This window comes from Coregonus lavaretus (assembly GCF_964263955.1).
Source record: "Coregonus lavaretus genome assembly, contig: HAP1_SCAFFOLD_6024, whole genome shotgun sequence".
NCBI lineage: Eukaryota > Metazoa > Chordata > Actinopteri > Salmoniformes > Salmonidae > Coregonus > Coregonus lavaretus.
Window position 1 is genome coordinate 1 of NW_028165050.1, and position 21,041 is coordinate 21,041.

The window sequence follows — 21,041 nt, forward strand, 5'->3', positions numbered from 1 at the left end:
TTTTGATCCAGAAATAACCCTGCTCTCTGACTCACCGATAGTGACGGCGTGCCGTCGTCCTCTACCATCATGGTCAGCCGGTATTCCTGCTGGCGCTCGCGGTCAGGTGGGGATGGTCGGGTCACCATCTCGCCGGTCATGCGGTCCATACGGAAGGTGAGGTCCTTGTTACCCGAGGTGATGTAGTAGAAGAGCATGGCGTTGGGCCCAATGTCACGGTCCGTGGCCAACACGCGCAGGACAGACGTACCACCTCCCACATTCTAACACACAGACAGACATATAACATTTAGATAGTTAGACAATAACGTATCAGCATCATGTTCATAATACACACTATCTTTTCTGTGTACTGTATATATATATATATATATATATATATATATACAGTGGGGAGAACAAGTATTTGATACACTGCCGATTCTGCAGGTTTTCCTACTTACAAAGCAATTCTGCAGGTTTTCCTACTTACAAAGCATGTAGAGGTCTGTAATTTTTATCATATGTACACTTCAACTGTGAGAGACGGAATCTAAAACAAAAATCCAGTAAATCACATTGTATGATTTTTAAGTAATTAATTAGCATTTTATTGCATGACATAAGTATTTGATCACCTACCAACCAGTAAGAATTCCGGCTCTCACAGACCTGTTAGTTTTTCTTTAAGAAGCCCTCCTGTTCTCCACTCATTACCTGTATTAACTGCACCTGTTTGAACTCGTTACCTGTATAAAAGACACCTGTCCACACACTCAAACAAACAGACTCCAACCTCTCCACAATGGCCAAGACCAGAGAGCTGTGTAAGGACATCAGGGATAAAATTGTAGACCTGCACAAGGCTGGGATGGGCTACAGGACAATAGGCAAGCAGCTTGGTGAGAAGGCAACAACTGTTGGCGCAATTATTAGAAAATTGAAGAAGTTCAAGATGACGGTCAATCACCCTCGGTCTGGGGCTCCATGCAAGATCTCACCTCGTGGGGCATCAATGATCATGAGGAAGGTGAGGGATCAGCCCAGAATTACACGGCAGGACCTGGTCAATGACCTGAAGAGAGCTGGGACCACAGTCTCAAAGAAAACCATTAGTAACACACTACGCCGTCATGGATTAAAATCCTACAGCGCACGCAAGGTCCCCCTGCTCAAGCCAGCGCATGTCCAGGCCCGTCTGAAGTTTGCCAATGACCATCTGGATGATCCAGAGGAGGAATGGGAGAAGGTCATGTGGTCTGATGAGACAAAAATAGAGCTTTTTGGTCTAAACTCCACTCGCCGTGTTTGGAGGAAGAAGAAGGATGAGTACAACCCCAAGAACACCATCCCAACCGTGAAGCATGGAGGTGGAAACATCATTCTTTGGGGATGCTTTTCTGCAAAGGGGACAGGACGACTGCACCGTATTGAGGGGAGGATGGATGGGGCCATGTATCGCGAGATCTTGGCCAACAACCTCCTTCCCTCAGTAAAAGCATTGAAGATGGGTCGTGGCTGGGACTTCCAGCATGACAACGACCCGAAACACACAGCCAGGGCAACTAAGGAGTGGCTCCGTACGAAGCATCTCAAGGTCCTGGAGTGGCCTAGCCAGTCTCCAGACCTGAAACCAATAGAAAATCTTTGGAGGGAGCTCAAAGTCCGTATTGCCCAGCGACAGCCCCGAAACCTGAAGGATCTGGAGAAGGTCTGTATGGAGGAGTGGGCCAAAATCCCTGCTGCAGTGTGTGCAAACCTGGTCAAGACCTACAGGAAACGTATGATCTCTGTAATTGCAAACAAAGGTTTCTGTACCAAATATTAAGTTCTGCTTTTCTGATGTATCAAATACTTATGTCATGCAATAAAATGCAAATTAATTACTTAAAAATCATACAATGTGATTTTCTGGATTTTTGTTTTAGATTCTGTCTCTCACAGTTGAAGTGTACCTATGATAAAAATTACAGACCTCTACATGCTTTGTAAGTAGGAAAACCTGCAAAATCGGCAGTGTATCAAATACTTGTTCTCCCCCCTGTGTATATATATATATATATTATTATTATTTTTTTTAAGCAGAGTGAAATTCCACTCTCCATTCATTTTTCTGGGGGCTTGTATTCAGGCAGTACAGCATGAGAGGTTAGACAGGGTAGGGGGACAGAAAGGCCGAAAGGCGGTTGAAGGGATCGAACCAACAAGCTTTGGAGCAGTGTTGGCGAGTAGCTCCACTACATGTAATTCAACTACACTGAACAAAAATATAAATACAACATGTAAATAAAAGATCCCAGATATCTTCCATATGCACAAAAAGCTTACTTCTCTCAAATTTGGTGCACAAATTTGTTTACATCCCTGTTAGTGAGCATTTCTTCTTTGCCAAGATAATCCATGCACCTGAAAGGTGTGGCATATCAAGAAGCTGATTAAACAGCATGATCATTACACAGGTGCACCGTGCGCTGGGGCCAATAAAAGGCCACTCTAAAATGTGCAGTTTTGTCACACAACGCAATGCCACAGATGTCTCAAAGTTTTGAGTGAGCGTGCAATTGGCATGCTGACTGCAGGAATGTCCACCAGAGCTGTTGCCAGATAAATGAATGTTAATTTCTCTACCATAAGCCGCCTTCAACATCGTTTTAGAGAATTTGGCAGTACGTCCAACCGGCCTCACAACCTCAGACCACGTATAACCACTCCAGCCCAGGACCTCCACATCTGGCTTCTTCACCTGCGGGATCGTCTTTGACCAGCCACTCAGACAGCTGATGAAACTGTGGGTTTGCACAACCGAATAATTTCTGCAAAAACTGTCAGAAATCGTCTCAGTGAAGCTCATCTGAATGCTCGTCGTCCTCACCAGGGTCTTGACCTGACTGCAGTTGGCAAATGCTCACCTTAGATGGCCACTGGCACGCTGGAGAAGTGTGCTGCTGACGGATGAATCCCGGTTTCAACTGTACCGGGCAGATGGCAGACAGTGTGTATGGCGTCGTGTGGGCAAGTGACTTGCTGACATAAACTTGTGAACAGTGTCCCATGGAGGCGGTGGGGTTATGGTATGGGCAGGCATAAGATACGGACAAGGAACACAATTGCATTTTATCAATGGCAATTTGAATGCACAGAGATTCTGAGGCCAACTGTCATGCCATTTATCTGCCGCCACCACCTCATGTTTCAGCATGATAATGCATGGCCCCATGTCTCCAGGATCTGTACACAATTCCGGGAAGCTGAACTTTTCCCAGTTCTTCCATGGCCTGCATACTCACTAGACATGTCACCCATTGAGCATGTTTGGGATGCTCTGGATCGACATGTACGACAGCGTGTTCAAGTTCCCGCCAATATCCAGTACCTTCGCACAGCCATTGAAGAGGAGTGGGACAACATTCCACAGGCCTCAATCAACAGGCTGATCAACTCTATGCGAAGGAGATGTGTCTAGCTGCATGAGGCAAATGGTGGTCACACCAGGTACTGACTGGTTTTCTGATCAACGGCCCTATTTTTTTTTGACTGCTTTCCTTATATGAACTGTAACTCTTTCAGATGGAATTTCATAGAAATCGCTGTGTATTTTCCTGTAAGACAACTTTTAATAGACAGGCATGTTTCATATTTCATGAGTTTTTAAACAATTAAGAAGAATTTTGTGTATTTTGTGCAGTGTATTTTGTGCAGAATGTTGACAAAAAAACGACAATTCAAACCATTTGAACCCCACTTTGTAACAAAATGTTGTACCATATAGGCCTACCCATGGGCGCATAAGCTGCATGCGCACTTACAGTGGTCTTATGGAAAGAATAGGCCTATTTCCGATATTGATAGACAATGATGCACTGAATTCATTATTTACATTTTAGTCATTTAGCAGACGCTCTTATCCAGAGCGACTTATGAGTGCATACATTATTTTTATTTTTTTCATACTGGCCCCCCGTGGGAATCGAACACACAACCCTGGTGTTGCAAACGCCATGCTCTACCAACTGAGCTACTTCCCTGCCGGCCATTCCCTCCCCTACCCAAGGACAAGTAGGGCTTACACAAATGGACGCATGGTCTCCATCCATGCGCGTATTAATAGCTTATGCCGCATGGCAATATGATGCAGGGATAGCACACAGTAGCGCAGGATACCAGAGAGAATAAATGTAAGTTCATACACTTATTTGCATGGTTTTTATATAGCCTATATACAGTATGCTATGTTGAAATATAGAGGTAGGTCAATGTAAGCCTATACCGGTATGTAGCTAGACATATAGGCTAATTAACTAAGCCTATCTCTGCATTTGAAAGTAAATTGGCCAGATAAAACGCTTGACTATTTTCCCTCTAACAAAACCATGTAAAACCTTGTTTTTAACCCCCTATAGGCATTTTTATATACATCACCATGTGCATCAGAGTCGCATATTTCTTGTGTATTGAGAGCATCCTGACTGGTTGCATCACTGCCTGTTATGGCAACTGCTCGGCCTCCGACCGCAAGGCACTACAGAGGGTAGTGCGTACGGCCCAGTACATCACTGGGGCCAAGGTTCCTGCCATCCAGGACCTCTATACCAGGCGGTGTCAGAGGAAGGCCCTAAAAATTGTCAAAGACTCCAGCCACCCTAGTCATAGACTGCTCTCTCTGCTACCGCACGGCAAGCGGTACCGGAGCGCCAAGTCTAGGTCCAAGAGGCTTCTAAACAGCTTCTACCTCCAAGCCATAAGACTACTGAACATCTAATCAAATGGCTACCCAGACTATTTGCATTGCCCCCCATCCCTCTTTTACAATGCTAATACTCTCTGTTTATTATCTATGCATAGTCACTTTAATAACTCTACCTACATGTACATATTACCCCAATTACCTCGACTAACCGGTGCCCCTGCACATTGACTTGGTTCTGGTACCCCCTGTATATAGCCTCAATATTGTTATTTTTACTTCTGCTCTTTAATTATTTGTTACTTTTATTTTGTATTATTTTATACTGTATTTTTTTTGGGGTGGGGGGGGGTGTATTCTTTCTTAAAACTGCATTGTTGGTTAAGGGCTTGTAAGTAAGCATTTCACTGTAAGGTCTACACCTGTTGTATTCGGCGCATGTGTCAAATAACATTTGATTTGATTTGATTATTTCACAGCTCGTTTTTTAACATAAAGCAACACAGAGTTAAACATCGTCATATATCATACCTAGGCCTATATATTTCACCTCCGATTTATTTTAGCGATCCACGCACGAGTGGCTCGATCAACATTATATTTTTATATTTTATTAAATTATACTCAATTGTCCATTCTCTTGTATATATCATGGATATATTTAAACTTACATTCCTTTATGTAATTTAACTTTCACATCAGTGGTGTGTCCAGAACATTTTAAATGGGGTTAGGGGGAGCATAACATTTTGAACCTTAATCGATGCAAGGTGAATTTAATAAATATAATTATGATAGTTCCATGCATTAAATGCTTCAGCTTAGGTTTGGTACATTTCCTTGTTCAAATAAATCATAAATTAATTGTGTCACGTGTACACAATGTCTACATGACGTGTACATGTCACGTGACATGTACGTGATGTGAACGTGTCGGCAGTTTGACGCCTAATAAAAAATGTGTCTCCATTGAAAGTCGATCTTATTTCATGACGGTATCTTAGGCGCATCTTACATGTTAGGTAACTTGGTGATCGGTGTCAGTAGCTACCGTGGGCTCATTATCGGCCCAAATCACTCTCCATACGTGCATATGATTGTATATGTGATTGATTGACTGGCTGACTGACTGACGTGTGTGTGCGCCTCACCTCGCTGATGGTGACATTGTAGCCCCCCTGGCTCTCGATGACGGGTGTGTTGTCATTGACGTCCAGGATGTTGACGGTGAGAGAGACATCTCTGTAGCGGGGAGGCACGCCGCTGTCCATGGCACGCACCTGTCATAACACACACACACACACATACATGCACACGCGTCCGTCAGTCAATCAATTACACACACACACAGACAGACAGACAAACAGATGTACACGTGCGTAAGCAGGTGGGCATACATTATATACGCAACGATAGTTTTAGATTTATTCCTACCACTACGCTGCTGTTGATTATTGATTCCCATTACCATTGGTATCTAACTATTTATCCTGCTTCTGGTCACTATTACTTTTGTTTAGACGTACAGTGCATTCGGAAAGTATTCAGACCCCATTATTTTTCCACATTTTGTTACATTACAATTGATTAAATTGTTTTTTTCCTTCATCAATCTACAAACAATACCCAATAATGACAAAGCAAAAACAGGTTTCTTGCATTTACATAAGTATTCAAACCCTTTACTCAGTACTTTGTTGAATCAACTTTGGCAGCAATTATAGCCTCGAGTCTTCTTGGGTATGATGCTACAAGCTTGGCACACCTGTATTTGGGTAGATTCTCCCATTCTTCTGTCAGGTTGGATGGGGAGCGTTACTGCACAGCTATTTTCAGGTCTCTCCAGAGATGTTCGATCGGGTTCAAGTCCAGGCTCTGGCTGGGCCACTCAAGGACATTCAGAGACTTGTCCTGAAGCCACTCCTGCGTTGTCTTGGCTGTGTGCTTAGGGCTATTGTTATTTTACTGCTGCTCTTTAATTATTTGTTATTTTTCTATTTTCTTCTTTTTTTATTTATACTTATCTATTTTTTACTCAACAATTATTTTTCTTAAAACTGCATTGTTGGTTAAGGGCTTGTAAGTAATTATTTCACTGTAAGGTCTACACCTGTGTCACGGATTCAGCCGAGGCTGCTCCTCCTCCTTGCTCGGGCAGGCTTCGGCGTTCGTCGTCCCCGGAGTACTAGCTGCTGCCGATCTATGTTTCGGTGTTTGGTCTTTATTGTTTACACCTGTTTCCCATTATGTTTTATTGTGTTCCCTTTATAACCCTCTGTTTCTCATTGTGTATTGTGCATAATTGTTTTGGTCTTTTCGGCAGTTGCCCATGTGTGCGGGTTGTATTGTTCCTCTCTGTATGAGGTTGCCTTTTGTACTTTGGATTTGCACTGTATCCAGTAAAGTATCTGCCAGTAGCTCGGTGTCCTGCTCTTGACTTCGCCTACCGCATACACGTCGCTTTGACAACCTGTTGTATTCGGCACATGTGTGAAATAAAACCTATTTGATTGTCCTGTTGGAAGGTGAACCTTCGCCCCAGTCTGAGTCAAGGATCTCTCTGTACTTTGCTCCGTTCATCTTTCCCTCGATTCTGACTAGTTTCCCAGTCTCTGCCGCTGAAAAACACCCCCACAGCATGATGCTGCCACCACCATGCTTCACCGTAAGGATGGTTCCAGGTTTCCTCCAGACGTGACGTTTGGCATTCAGGCCAAAGAGTTCAATCTTGATTTCATCAGACCAGAGAATCTTGTTTCTCATGGTCTGAGAGTCTTTAGGTGCCTTTTGGCAAACTCCAAGCGGGCTGTCATGTGCCTTTTACTGAGGAATGGTTTCCGTCTGGCCACGTCTGGCCAAAGGCCTGATTGGTGGAGTGCTGCAGAGATGGTTATCCTTCTGGTAGATTCTCCCATCTCCACAGAGGAACTCTAGAGTTCTGTCAGAGTGACCATCGGGTTCTTGGTCACCTCCCTGACCAAGACCTTTCTCCCCCGATTGCTCAGTTTGGCTGGGCGGCCAGCTCTAGGAAGAGTCTTGGTGGTTCCAAACTTCTTCCATTTAAGAATGATGGAGGCCACTGTGTTCTTGGGGACCTTCAATGCTGCAGAAATGTTTTGTTACCCTTCCCCAGATCTGTGCCTCGACACAATCCTATCTCGGAGCTCAACGGACAATTCCTTCGACCACATGGCTTGGTTTTTGCTCTGACATGCACTGTCAACTGTGGGACCTTATATAGACAGGTGTGTGCCTTTCCAAATCATGTCCAATCAATTGAATTTACCACAGGTGGACTCAAGTTGTAGAAACATCTCAAGGATGATCAATGGAAACAGGATGCACCTGAGCTCAATTTTGAGTCTCATAGCAAAGGGTCTAAACATTTCTAAAAACTTGTTTTTGCTTTTTCATTATGGGGTACTGTGTGTAGATTGATGAGGACATGTCTTAATTTAATCAATTTTAGAATAAGGCTGTAACATAACAAAATGTGGAAAATGTCAAGGGGTCTGAATACTTTCCGAATGCACTGTATATATTACCATTGGTATATTACCATAAGTATTTATATATTCCTGCTACCAGTCACTTTTCAGCCCTGTTTACATGTATATCCACATGTACATCCACCTATCACACCTACACTGACACTCTTGCACACACTCACACTAACACCCACACACTTAAACTTACAGACTCAACCCACACACAAACCCACCCACCACTTATGCTGCTGCCATACTATTTACTATTATTAATCCTGCTACTCCTGCTATTTATCCTGACCCTGTATATACTGTAGTTTCCTATCTTATTTCAGTTTTTTTTTGTGCCTTTTATTAGTTATATTATTTTGATATTGATTACTGCACTGTTGGGTAGGTCTTGCAAGTTAACCATTTCTGTGTACTTGTGCATGTGACAAATAGAACTTGAACTTCAACTATTAGGTCTTGATTGGCCAATGCATGTTAAATTTACCTTTTCCTCTCCTCTTTTCTCCGTCAATAGTCCATATTCCTGAACAAAGTTTGGCTCATCAGCTGAGAAGCCTATACCCTAAATGGTCACCAGATGGCACTGTGATCCGTTCGCTAGTTTTATTTGCAAAAAGGGGGCTGAAAAATTAGCATTATCCCATAGGCACTTTTTTAAATGACCTTCACAAATTTGTCAACAGTGACAATCGAATCACAGAGAAAGATGAATTATGACCACTTGCATTTCAATATTCGAGAAAGGTGTTGTTGTTGTAATTAAAACCAATATTTTATCTGCTATCTTTCCCATTCAAAAATGAAGGAAAACTAACTAATTACATGGGGGGAAAGGCAATTGCTAATAATTCATTTTTGTTGAAGGAGAAAGATAAACATGATTAGGATTATAGATCTTACAGTCTCAGTCAAAGTGAGAATGCAGCGTGTCCTGATTGGATATCTATCTGATCTATGTTCAGGGCTGTGACTTCGTTCTCCTGTCTTGACTACTTGGCACCATTAGCAACCAGTAGCTAGCGGCACAAGTTATTAGCTAGCTACATAGCGTTATATCCTGACAACATTGACGCTCAATATATTTAGTTCAATTCTCAGCAATATTCACAATTGAATTCGAGGCCAGAATGCTTTCATTGTATATGTTTCTGTTAGCTTTAGTTGTATATAGGTCTCTAGCTAGCAGCTAGGCTCCAGGGTTAAACATCCTGTCCCAGCGACCAACAACTAGCTAGTACAACCATAGCTACCTTTCCAAACAGTGATGGCCACAGAGGAATGCCTCTGCTATCAGGTGTGCACAGAGGCAGGGACTGCTAGCGAAGATTGTGGGGCCCACCACAGTGTTGGCCCCCACAAGGACAGAGGGATACTTACCACCTTCTTCCACATGCCGAAGAAGAACTGTAGTAGGTAGCCCAGACCAGAGAGAGTGGGAGGACAGATGTCCATCAGGTTAGTTATTTAATTGAATTCATTACTTTTTTTCACAAGCTCCTTTGCTGCATCTAAGTTAGCTAACATTAGCTATAATCAGTCTAGCTAACTAGAACCAGTCTAGCTAACTAGTGTTGGCAACTAGCAGGCAGTAGCCAGCTAACTAGCCACAGTAGCTAGCTAAACTTGTTCTAACTAGGTAGCCGACTTACATCACCAGCTTACGTTAACATTACATTAATTAATTTCCATACGAATAGCTAGCTACATTGTGAAAAAGGTAATGAAACAATATAGCCAGCTACCAAACAAACATTCCCATACTGATATAACGTTACTCAAATACCAGTCTGAAAAGCACATGGCTTTGTATAGAGGCATGTTCATTCAACGTTTTGTGTGGAGGATGTAGCCTAACTTGAAGGAATGTCACTTTTTATTTTTCCATTACAATCCTACCCATTCATTTTAGCAATCCCCCAGCCCGACATATTACAACTGTCAATGGCAATGATGGTATCAGGTGGGTAACATGAATGTCTTGCTATTTATGGTGCTTGACAGATATTTGTTTTGTTCTTTGTGGACAATTACACCTTGCTGCCTACAGGCTGTGCCTGGAGTGGGCCCTGGGAAGAGAGCGGCTGGGGCCAGAAAACCAAGTAGTGCTGCCGGCATGTGTTGTCAGCTCCACCTGGAGCAAATTCCTCTCTCCTGATTGGCACTACGAGGGGTTCCTGGAGGTTGAGGAGTCGCAAGGTATAATATATTAAATGTTTAATTAAAACATTAAAAACAGGCTTACTGCACATCCTTGTCATTATTCTATGCATAACTTCAGTCAAGGGTTTTCTACATCACTTGCAGTTGAACAGGTTTAGAGTAGGGTTAATATATATCAGAGGCCACAAAAGTTAAATGCATGCTTTATTCAGATACATGGTTGTCTCCAACTACAGAGTTGTGCACTATTCATGGAGGGCAGGATAACCGCAAGGTAACCCTAACCCTACTGTGAAGACCGAGGGTACCTACGGGGAAGAAAATACAAACAGAGAGAAAATTCAGGTGGTAATAAATTCACAAGTCTTACCAGGTCCCATTGGTCTCTCAAAATCCACTTTGTTTACACTACTTCCATGATTTGCATGAGTAAAAAAGGTCAACTGATCTCACCTTCCATATTTACATTTAAGTCATTTAGCAGACGCTCTTATCCAGAGCGACTTACAAATTGGTGCATTCACCCTATAGCCAGTGGGTTAACCACTTTCCCCCCCCATTTTTTTTTTTTTTTTTTTTTGCAAAGCGTTGGTCCTTGTGATGGTTCCAAAACGTGTCGCAGAGCCGCAGCGACCCACTGACGTCAACCACCACATCCCTAGGTCACTTCAAAACTATGGGACTCCCAATCACGGCCGGTTGTGATACAGCCTGGAATCGAACCAGGGGGTCTGTAGTGACGCCTCAAGCACTGAGATGCAGTGCCTTAGACCGCTGCGCCACTCGGGAGCCAACCAGGCCCTGAGGACTAGGTAGGTCAAAGCAATGTATAGCCAAACATTAGTATTTCTGGCATTGTCATAAATAAATAGCTAGCTAGCTAAATAATTGGCTAGGTAGCTAATGTTATAACTTTCAGGACCTAGGGACCCACGCTGACAGGTAAAACTATTGGTAACATCAGTTGCAGGAGGACTGTAATGCTAACTAGCAAGCCTGTAGTTGTTAATGGTACACAGACGACATCAGAAAGACAGAGCTTTTAATAAACCTCGATAGACAGGCATAGTTGAAATATACACCTTTTGATTGTTATAATTGTAATTCTGGCCTACCATGCCTAGCCTGCCACATCCAGCGCAAATCCATGGCCTCCTGCAGCCCCCGGCTCTTCTCTGAAAGTACTGCCACCATCTCCTGAAGTACCAAACAAGACAGGGAATCAGACATGTTAGGTTACACATAAACACTTTTTCTTTCCAAGCCCCATTTTGAGGAGTATTGAATCTACTTGCATCTAATCCCCTTTATTCTTTATTTTAGAATATTCATACATCAAAAGAAAGTCTATTCAACAATCTGAGCCTGGTCCTGTCCAAATTATTGAGGTCTACTATCTGAGTAATTTACAATCCTGTCTCAATAGAAAAGTGCTCAGACTGTTGACAGCAAGTGCAGAGATTGGGAAAACACCTCTATTTGCACATTTGGTCTAATTTCGAAGGGAATTTGGGCATCATCCAACATTTACATTCCACTTTTACCCATCTCCATTCAACATTAACAATACAATACAAACCTGTGTCTTCACCATCCTCTGGTGGCTCAGCCTCCAGCCTCCACTGGAGATATAAAACACATCAGACCGCAACAGTGTTTCTAGGAGGGGTCTATTACATGTCTGTATGGTCTGACACAAAGTATTATCAAATTACCCTTGTGCTGACTGTCTTGAAGATGCCTTTGTTCACATTGTCACTCTTCACTGACGTCACAGGTGGAGCACTTGAAGGATAATGATATAATAATAATAATAATGTCGTTGGTCATTTCATAAAGATATAGCTACATAGATAAACAACAGATGCCAACCTAAATAGGGCATTGTACGTGTATTTCATCAAAGTATGGGCCCATGGTGGACCAGGGCATAGATGAACACACCACTACAGCTGGGAAGAAATGAAGCATCCGGGTGTTGTTGTAGAAACCTTCAAACACCTGCGAGTCACAAACAGAAAGAGCATGTCCAACTTAAGTATGGCATTGACCTCTAATTCAAAGCTCCCTAAAACCTAGTCGCTACGCTTTCGAGTGTGGACATCTCAGAGTTCACACTCATCGCTAACATATACAGTGCCTTCAGAAAGTATTCATATCCCTTGACTTATTCAAGATATACGTTCCAACAGGACAATGACCCCAAGCATACCAATGCAATGCTGAAATGGCTTCAGAACAAGAATGTGAAAGGCCTTAGGTGGCCCAGCCAAAGCCCAGACTTGAAGATTGCTGTTCACCGCCGCTCCCCATCTAATTTAACAGAGCTTGAGAAAATCTGCAAGGAAGAATGGGAGAATCCAGATGTGCAAAGCTGATATAGACATATCCAAGACCACTCAAAGCTGTAATCGTAGCCAAAGGTGCTTCTACAAAGTATTGACTCAGGCGTGTGAATACTTATGTAAATGAGATATTTCTAAGAACATGTTTTCACTTTGTCATTATGGAGTATTGTGTGTAGATGGGTGAGATTTATTTTTATGTCATCCATTTTGAATTCAGGCTGTAACACAACAAAATGTGGAATAAGTCTAGGGGTATGAATACTTTCTGAATGTACTGTATATCCCGGATGACTAAACAGTCCCTTTAGGCTACAAGTCAGAATGTTGAATACATTCATGAGAACATACTCTACATCCTTATGCCGTTATAAATTTGATACAAAATATCCATAGGAAAGTATTATTAAACCAACTTAAACATGTTTCTCTCTGTAGTAAACAGCAGGACAGGGAAGCGAACCCATGTCGCTGGCGTGACACCATATGCATCGCGCCAATAGGGTTAACCCACTTGGTGAGAATTGTAACATGGCTCATACAGCAATGATCGCTACACTGCCCCCTCTGAACGGGAAGGCGTCCCCATGCATTGACTATTCAGCCCCTCAGACTTCTGACACCAATGTAGCAAACGGCGGGGTAGAGAAGTAAACCCGGGGTCGCTGGCATGAATTGCAAACATCCTACGCATTGCGCCAATAGGGCTAACCCACTTGGTGGGAATTGTAATATGGCTCATATAGCGAGGATAGCTACAATGCTTTCCTTTGTATATTTTGTCTCAAATTTCCAACAGCATAATGACAAAGTGGACAACTGCGTAAATTCAAATGACAATTTATCAGCATTCTGGCTAATCAAGGCACATTTTCAGAAAATTGCCATGGATATAAAGCCAACCTAATCTCACCAAGCTAGCTTGCTATTATTAGGTCAGAATGCCCTAACATTACTTACTGCTGCTGCAATTTTTTGTTGTTTACACCTGTATCATATAGGTAGTGCACTATGGAAAAAAAGAGCCAATTTTTGCTTACAAAAATGAACAGCTAGTTACTATTTTATTCCAGGTCTGGCTTGGGCACGACCTCTCTGGCCCTTTGATGTATAATACAGTAATGTATACAAGTCAATGTAATCAAAAAGGTCTGACTGGCTAGCTAGCTAGCTAACGTTAGCTACTCTTGACTCAAATCCATTGCCACTGTTGCGCAAAACATCTCTCCCATTTAGCTAGCTAACTCGGCAACTAGCTAACTCGGTAGCTAAAACTTTGTAGCTAGCTAGGACATTAGCTGTAGCTAGTTAAGTTAGACAACAACATTAAAGTTACCTTTTTTTATGTCCTGACAAATGTTTGTCTTATCTTCGGGGCATTGTAGCCAAGCCAATTTTGGGGGATTGAGGTGCTCCTCTGTAGGTAGGTTTCTTGTCGTGGGGGTTTAAGTTTGAGCCACAGGACGAACCATCTAGCTAGTTTAGGTGGTAACATTAGTGTGCAGATCGTTTGGTTCTTCAGGCACAACTATATGGAATTTTTTATTCCAAATTAAACTATAGAATGAGCGTCCAAAACCGTCGTTTCCTGTTCAAAATATATTTATTTTTTTATAATGTAGACATTAATGCCATAGGAGTTGTACATTGTCGGTAAAAATTACTGCAATAACTGTTCATTAGCTGGTCCTCTGTAGCTCAGCTGGTAGAGCACGGCGCTTGTAACGCCAAGGTAGTGGGTTCGATCCCCGGGACCACCCGTACACAAAAAAATGTATGCACGCATGATTGTAAGTCGCTTTGGATAAAAGCATCTGCTAAATGGCATATTATTATTAGCTGACACCCTGATATTAGCTACACTAGCTAGCAGTACTGCGGGACACACACTGTGAACCGGCTTGCAGCGCATAGCCTACTCCCCCCATTGAGCAGTAGACTATCACGGTGACATACAGATTGTTACTACCAATATTACAAGTTATTTTTCGTTTCCAATTAAAATAGAGTTGGGTGGAAACAATAGGCCACGTCAGATACTGCTGGCGGCATGTGATAGGCTACAGCTGCGGGAACAAACTATAGACATTGGGCGAGTTTGTTTTGCATAGCCCGGTGCCCTGGTTGTATGGAAATGTCATTTGAGGACCAATGGAATGGTCTAAAATGTACAAACTCCGCTTAACCGGGGCGACGGGCCTAGCAAAATGAACTCGCCCATTAAAACCAGGGAAGCAACTGACTTCGGCATTCACACCTATGTGAAGCGAGCCACAATAAGGATTAGCCACAATAGTGGAATGTGCAGTTCACCTTCAAAATAAAAGTCCCCAATTGAAAGTGATGCAAACGGATAAAAACATTGGAATCATGCCATATTTTGACTAGATAATGCTAAACAAGGTCGGACTGTTGTTATATAAATTAAACAAAATACAATACATAGTTAATTTGGCACAAAAAATAAGAAATCAGTTGAAATCACTCTGTGGATACACTGAACAAAAAAATAAACGCAACGTATAAAGTGTTTGTCCCATGTTTATGGAGCTGAAATAAAATAGCCCAGAAATGTTCCATACTCACAAAAAGCTTATTTCTCTCAAATAGTGTGCACAAGTTTGTTTACATTCCTGTTAGTGAGCATTTCTCATTTGCCAAGATAATCCATCCACTTGACAGGTGTGGCATATCAAGAAGCTGATTAAACAGCATGATCATTACACAGGTGCAACTTGTACTGGGGACAATACAAGGCCACTCTAAAATGTGCAATTTTGTCACACAACACAATGCCACAGATGTCTCAAGTTTTGAGGGAGCGTGCAATTGGCATGCTGACTGCAGGAATGTCCACCAGAGCTGTTGCCAGATAATTTAATGTTAATTTCTCTACCATAAACCACCTCCAACGTCATTTTAGAACATTTTGCAGTACGTTCAGCCGCCCTCACAACTGCAGACCGTGTGTAACCACGCCAGCCCAGGACCTCCACATCCGGCTTCTTCATCCGGCTTCTTTACCTGCGGGATCATCTGAGACCAGCCACCCGGACAGCTGATGAAACTGGGTTTGCACAACCGAAGAATTTCGGCACAAACTGTCAGAAACCATCTCAGGAAAGCTCATCTGCGTGCTCGTCTACCTCATCAGGGTCTTGCCTGACTGCATTTCGGCGTCGTAACCTACTTCAGTGGGCTAATTCTCACCTAAGATGGGCACTGGCACGCTGGAGAAGTGAGCTCTTCACGGCTGAATCCTGGTTTCAACTGTACCAGGCAGATGATAGACAGCGTGTATGGCATCATGTGGGCGAGCTGTTTGCTGATGCAAACGTTGTGAACAGAGTGCCCCATGGTGGCGGTGGGGTTATGGTATGGGCAGGCATAAGCTACGGACAACTAACACAACTGCATTTTATCGATGGCAATTTGAATGCACAGATATACTGTGACGAGATCCTGAGGCCCATTGTCGTGCCATTCATCCACCGCCATCACCTCATGTTTCAGCATCAGTGGAGGCTCCTCAGAGGAGAAAGGGGAGGACCATCCTCCTCAGAGAATTTCATAAAAATTAAAATGATAAAGCATTTAAAAAAGTTATCCTGTTTAGATAAAACTATACTAAATATAATCGCGTCACTAAATAATTGATTAAAACACACTATTTTGCAAAGAAAGTCTACAGTAGCCTCAACAGCACTCTGTAGGGTAGCACCATGGTGTAGCCGGAGGACAGTTAGCTTCCGTCCTCCTCTGGGTACATTGACTTCAATACAAAACTTAGGAGGCTGATGGTTCTCACCCCCTTCCATAGACTCACACAGTAATTATGACAATGGCGGATTTACAATGGCACCGGAGGAGATGGCTGCCGTTTTACGGGCTCCTAACCAGTTGTGCTATTGTGTGTGTTTTTTTGCGTTATTTGTAACATCTTTTGTACATAATGTTTCTGCCACCGTCTCTTATGACCGAAAAGAGCTTCTGGATATCAGGACAGCGATTACTCACCTCGCACTGGACAAAGATTTTTTTTTAACGAGTATGACGCGAAGGATTTTCTTCAGACACACGACAAGGCCCAAATCAATGTAACATTGATCTATTTTGTTAACATTGGATAACAAAATAGACTAACTACGATCAAGGATATCCTAACAACTGTAATATCTTATGTTTCACCGAGTCGTGGCTGAATGACGACATGGATAACATACAGCTGGCGGGATATACGCTGCATCGGCAAGATAGAACAGATGCCTCCGGTAAGACAAGGGGTGGCAGTCTGTGTATATTTGTAAACAACCGCTGGAGCACAAAATCTAATATTAAAGAAGTCTCAAGGTTTTGCTCGCCTGAGGTAGAGTATCTCATGATAAGCTATAGACCACACTATTTACCAAATGTTATCAAATGTTTTCGTAGCTGTCTATATACCACCACAAACCGATGCTGGCACTAAGACCGCACTCAATGAGCTGTATAAGGCCATAAGCAAACAGGAAAACGCTCATCCAGAGGCGGCGCTCCTAGTGGCCGGGGACTTTAATGCAGGGAAACTTAAATCAGTTTGACCTAATTTCTACCAACATGATAACTGTGCAACCAGAGGGAGAAAAAAAACTCTACACCACCTTTACTTCACACACAGAGACGCGTACAAAGCTCTCCCTCGCCCTCCATTTGGCAAATCTGACCATAACTCTATCCTCCTGATTCCTGCTTACAAGCAAAAACTAAAGCAGGAAGCACCAGTGACTCGGTCAATAAAAAAGTGGTCAGATGACGCAGATGCTAAGCTACAGCACTGTTTAGGTAGCATAGACTGGAAAATGTCTTCCGATGGCATTGAAGAGTACACCACATCAGTCACTGGCTTCATCAATAAGTGCATCGATGACGTCGTCCCCACACTAACCGTACGTACATACCCCAACAAGAAGCCATGGAATACAGGCAACATCCGCACAGAGCTAAAGGGTAGAGCTTCCACTTTCAAGGAGCGGGACTCTAACCCGGACGCTTATAAGACATCCCGCTAAGCCCTCTGACGAACGATCAAACAGGCAAAGCGTCAATACAGGACTAAGATTGAATCGTACTACACCAGCTCCTATGCTCGGCCTTGCAAACTATTACAGACTACAATGGGAAGCACAGCCGCAAGCTGCCCAGGGACACGAGCCTACCAGACGAGCTAAATTACTTCTATGCTCGCTTCGAGGCAAGCAACACTGAAGCATGCATGAGAGCATCAGCTGTTCCGGACGACTGTGTGATCAAGCTCTCCATACCCGATGAGAGTAAGACCTTTAAACAGGTCAACATTCAAAAAGCCGCAGAGCCAGACGGATCACCAGGACGTGTACTCCGAGGATGCACTGACCAACTGGCAAGTGTCTTCACTGATATTTTTAACATGTCCCTGACTGAGTCTGTAATACCAACATGTTTCAAGCAGACCACCATAGTCCCTGTGCCCAAGAACACTAAGGTAACCTGCCTAAATGACTACCGACCCGTAGCACTCACGTCTGTAGCCATAAAGTGCTTTGAAAGGCTGGTCATGGCTCACATCAACACCATCATCCCAGAAATCCTAGACCCACTCCAATTTGCATACCGCCCCAACAGATCCACAGATGATGCAAGCTTTATTGCACTCCACACTGCCCTTTCCCACCTGGACAAAAGGAACACCTACGTGAGAATGCTATTCATTGACTACAGCTCAGCGTTCAACACCACAGTGCCCTCAAAGCTCATCACTAAGCTAAGGACCCTGGGACTAAACATCGCCACTGTTCAGCATGATAATGCATGGCCCCATGTCGCAAGGATCTGTACACAATGAGTTACTTGATGTGGAATAGAGTTCCATGTAGTCATGGCTCTATGTAGTACTCCCATAGTCTGTTCTTTACTTTGGGACTGTGAAGAGACCTCTGGTGGCATGTCTTGTGGGGTATGCATGGCTGTCCGGTGCATTCAACATGTCAATACCTCTCACAAATACAAGTAGTGATGAAGTCAATCTCTCCTCCACTTTGAGCCAGGAGAGATTGACATGCATATTATTCATGTTAGCTCTCTGTGTACATCCAAGTGCCAGCTGTGCTGCCCTGTTCTGAGCCAATTGCAATTTTGTGGCACCTGACCACACGACTGAACAGTAGTCATGGTGCGACAAAACTAGGGCCTGTAGGACCTGCCTTGTTGAAAGTGCTGTTAAGAATGCAGAGCAGCGCTTTATTGCAGACAGACTTCTCCCCATCCTAGCTACTGTTGTATCAATATGTTTTGACCATGACAGTTTACAATCCAGGGTTACTCCAAGCAATTTAGTCTCATCAACTTGCTCAATTTCCATATGATTAATTACAAGATTTAGTTGAGGTTTAGGGTTTAGTAAATAATTTGTCCCAAATACAACTTCTCTCAGCCAATCATCAGTCATTTGTGTAAGTGCTGTGCTTGTTGAATGTCCTTCCCTATAAGCGTGCTGAAAGTCTGTTGTCAATTTGTTCACTGTAAAATAGTATTTTACCTGGTCAAACACCATTTTTTCCCAAAAGTTTACTAAGGGTTGGTAACAGGCTGATTGGTCGGCTATTTGAGCCAGTTAAGGGTGCTTTACTACTTTTTGGTAGGGGAATAACTGTTGCTTCCCTCCAGGCCTGAGGGCACACACTTTCTTGTAGGCTTAAATTGAAGATATGGCAAATAGGAGTTGCAATATCATCCACTATTATCCTCAATAATTTTCCATCCAAGTTGTCAGACCCCGGTGGCTTGTAATTGTTGATCGACAATTATACTTTTTTCACCTCTTCCACACTTACTTTAAGGAATTCAAAATTACAATGCTTGTCTTTCATAATTTGGTCAGATATACTTGGATGTGTAGTGTCAGCTTTTGTTGCTGGCAAGTTTGCTAATCTTGCCAATGAATAAATCATTAAAGTAGTTGGCAATATCAGTGGGTTTTGTGATGAATGAGACATCTGATTCAGTGGACTTCCTACTAGGGCACACCACCTCAGTGCTAACATTATTACTCTGGTTCATAGGCATATGATTACTGCACACAATAGCTGTAGGATCAGCAGAGGCATTCCGGGCAGTAAGAGGGACATAAATTAGGTTATTTATATTGTGTCTTCCAACGCCCCTAGGATAATTTGCTGAATCATTATGACAACTCAGTGACACAATGGTAGGGATTAAAAGAGCTGGACTTGGGTCATTGATAAGTCATTGTCTCAATGCAGCCTTGTGATGCTGTGAAAGGTGTCCATCAATCTTGTGTCCATGAAATGCGGTATCAACCTACTCAGTGACACCAACCGATTTACAATTCTGAAGAGTTTAAACAAATATTAGCGTCATAGCTCTTATTGCGGGACTCTGAAACCACTGTGAAATGAGCCACATTAAGCTCTCAAGTCAACCTACTATGTATTGAATATTCATATTGCAATGTACAGCCTTACCTATGGGATCTTGGGTCCATGAAATGGAGTATCAGCCTACTCAGTGACATCCACAGATTACAATAATTAAGAGTTTAAACAAATATGAGTGTCCTAGCTCATATAAGGAAACTTTAACTGTGGCAAAACACTTCACTATACAGCCTATTGTGTGTATTGACATTCATATTGCAATATACAACCTTACCTATGGATCTTGGGTCCATGAAATGGGATATCAGCTTACTCAGTAACACCAACAGATTACAATTCTGAATAGTTTACACAAATATTAGCGTCGTAGGTCTTATTGAGGGACTTTGACTGTGGGATATGTGTTACCAACCTCCCGAGTGGCGCAGTGGTCTAAAGCACTGCATCGCAGTGCTAGCTGTGCCACTAGAGATCCTGGTTCGAATCCAGGCTCTGCTGTAGCCGGCCGCAACTGGGAGACCAATGGGGCGGTGCACAATTGGCCCAGCGTCGTCCAGGGTAGGGGAGGGAATGGCCGGCAGGGAGGTAGCTCAGTTGGTAGAGCATGGCGTTTGCAACGCCAGGGTTGTGGGTTCGATTCCCATGGGGGGCCAGTATGAAAAAAAAAAAAAAAGAATAATGTATGCACTAACTTTAAGTCGCTCTGGATAAGAGCGTCTGCTAAATGATTTAAGCGTCTGCTAAATGACGTGAATGGATATCACCTCACTTTTCAGCCTATTGTGTGCATTAAACAGTCATAGCTCTTCATAGTTCTTATTGCGGGACTCTGAAACCACTGTGAAATGTGCAGCATGGCAATATAATTGTCAATACGCACAATAGGCTGTATAGTGAGGTGATTTCCCAGTTAAAGTTCCTTAATATGAGCAAAGACGCTAATTTTTGTGAAAACACTTCA

The 21,041-nt window shown here is 43.0% G+C and overlaps 1 protein-coding gene and 1 long non-coding RNA gene across 2 annotated transcripts in view; both read right to left on the minus strand.

The window, feature by feature from the left end:
• Positions 1 to 35: 35 nt before the first annotated feature.
• The window catches only part of LOC311116345 (cadherin-23-like), a gene marked incomplete at both ends in the record, with an annotated part of 35,323 nt that continues 14,317 nt past the window's right edge, over positions 36 to 21,041 (minus strand). Inside the window, 2 exons of the mRNA XM_084191437.1 lie at positions 36 to 263; positions 5,815 to 5,943. Coding sequence (XP_084047563.1) covers positions 36 to 263; positions 5,815 to 5,943 — 357 coding nt within the window. The remainder of the gene's footprint in view (positions 264 to 5,814; positions 5,944 to 21,041) is intronic.
• On the minus strand, positions 10,909 to 14,270 carry LOC311116346. Its single transcript, XR_014611402.1, has 6 exons — positions 14,005 to 14,270; positions 12,268 to 12,324; positions 12,039 to 12,108; positions 11,903 to 11,945; positions 11,439 to 11,520; positions 10,909 to 11,131 (listed from the first exon to the last, which is right to left on the minus strand). It is a non-coding gene; the product is annotated as an uncharacterized lncRNA (long non-coding RNA).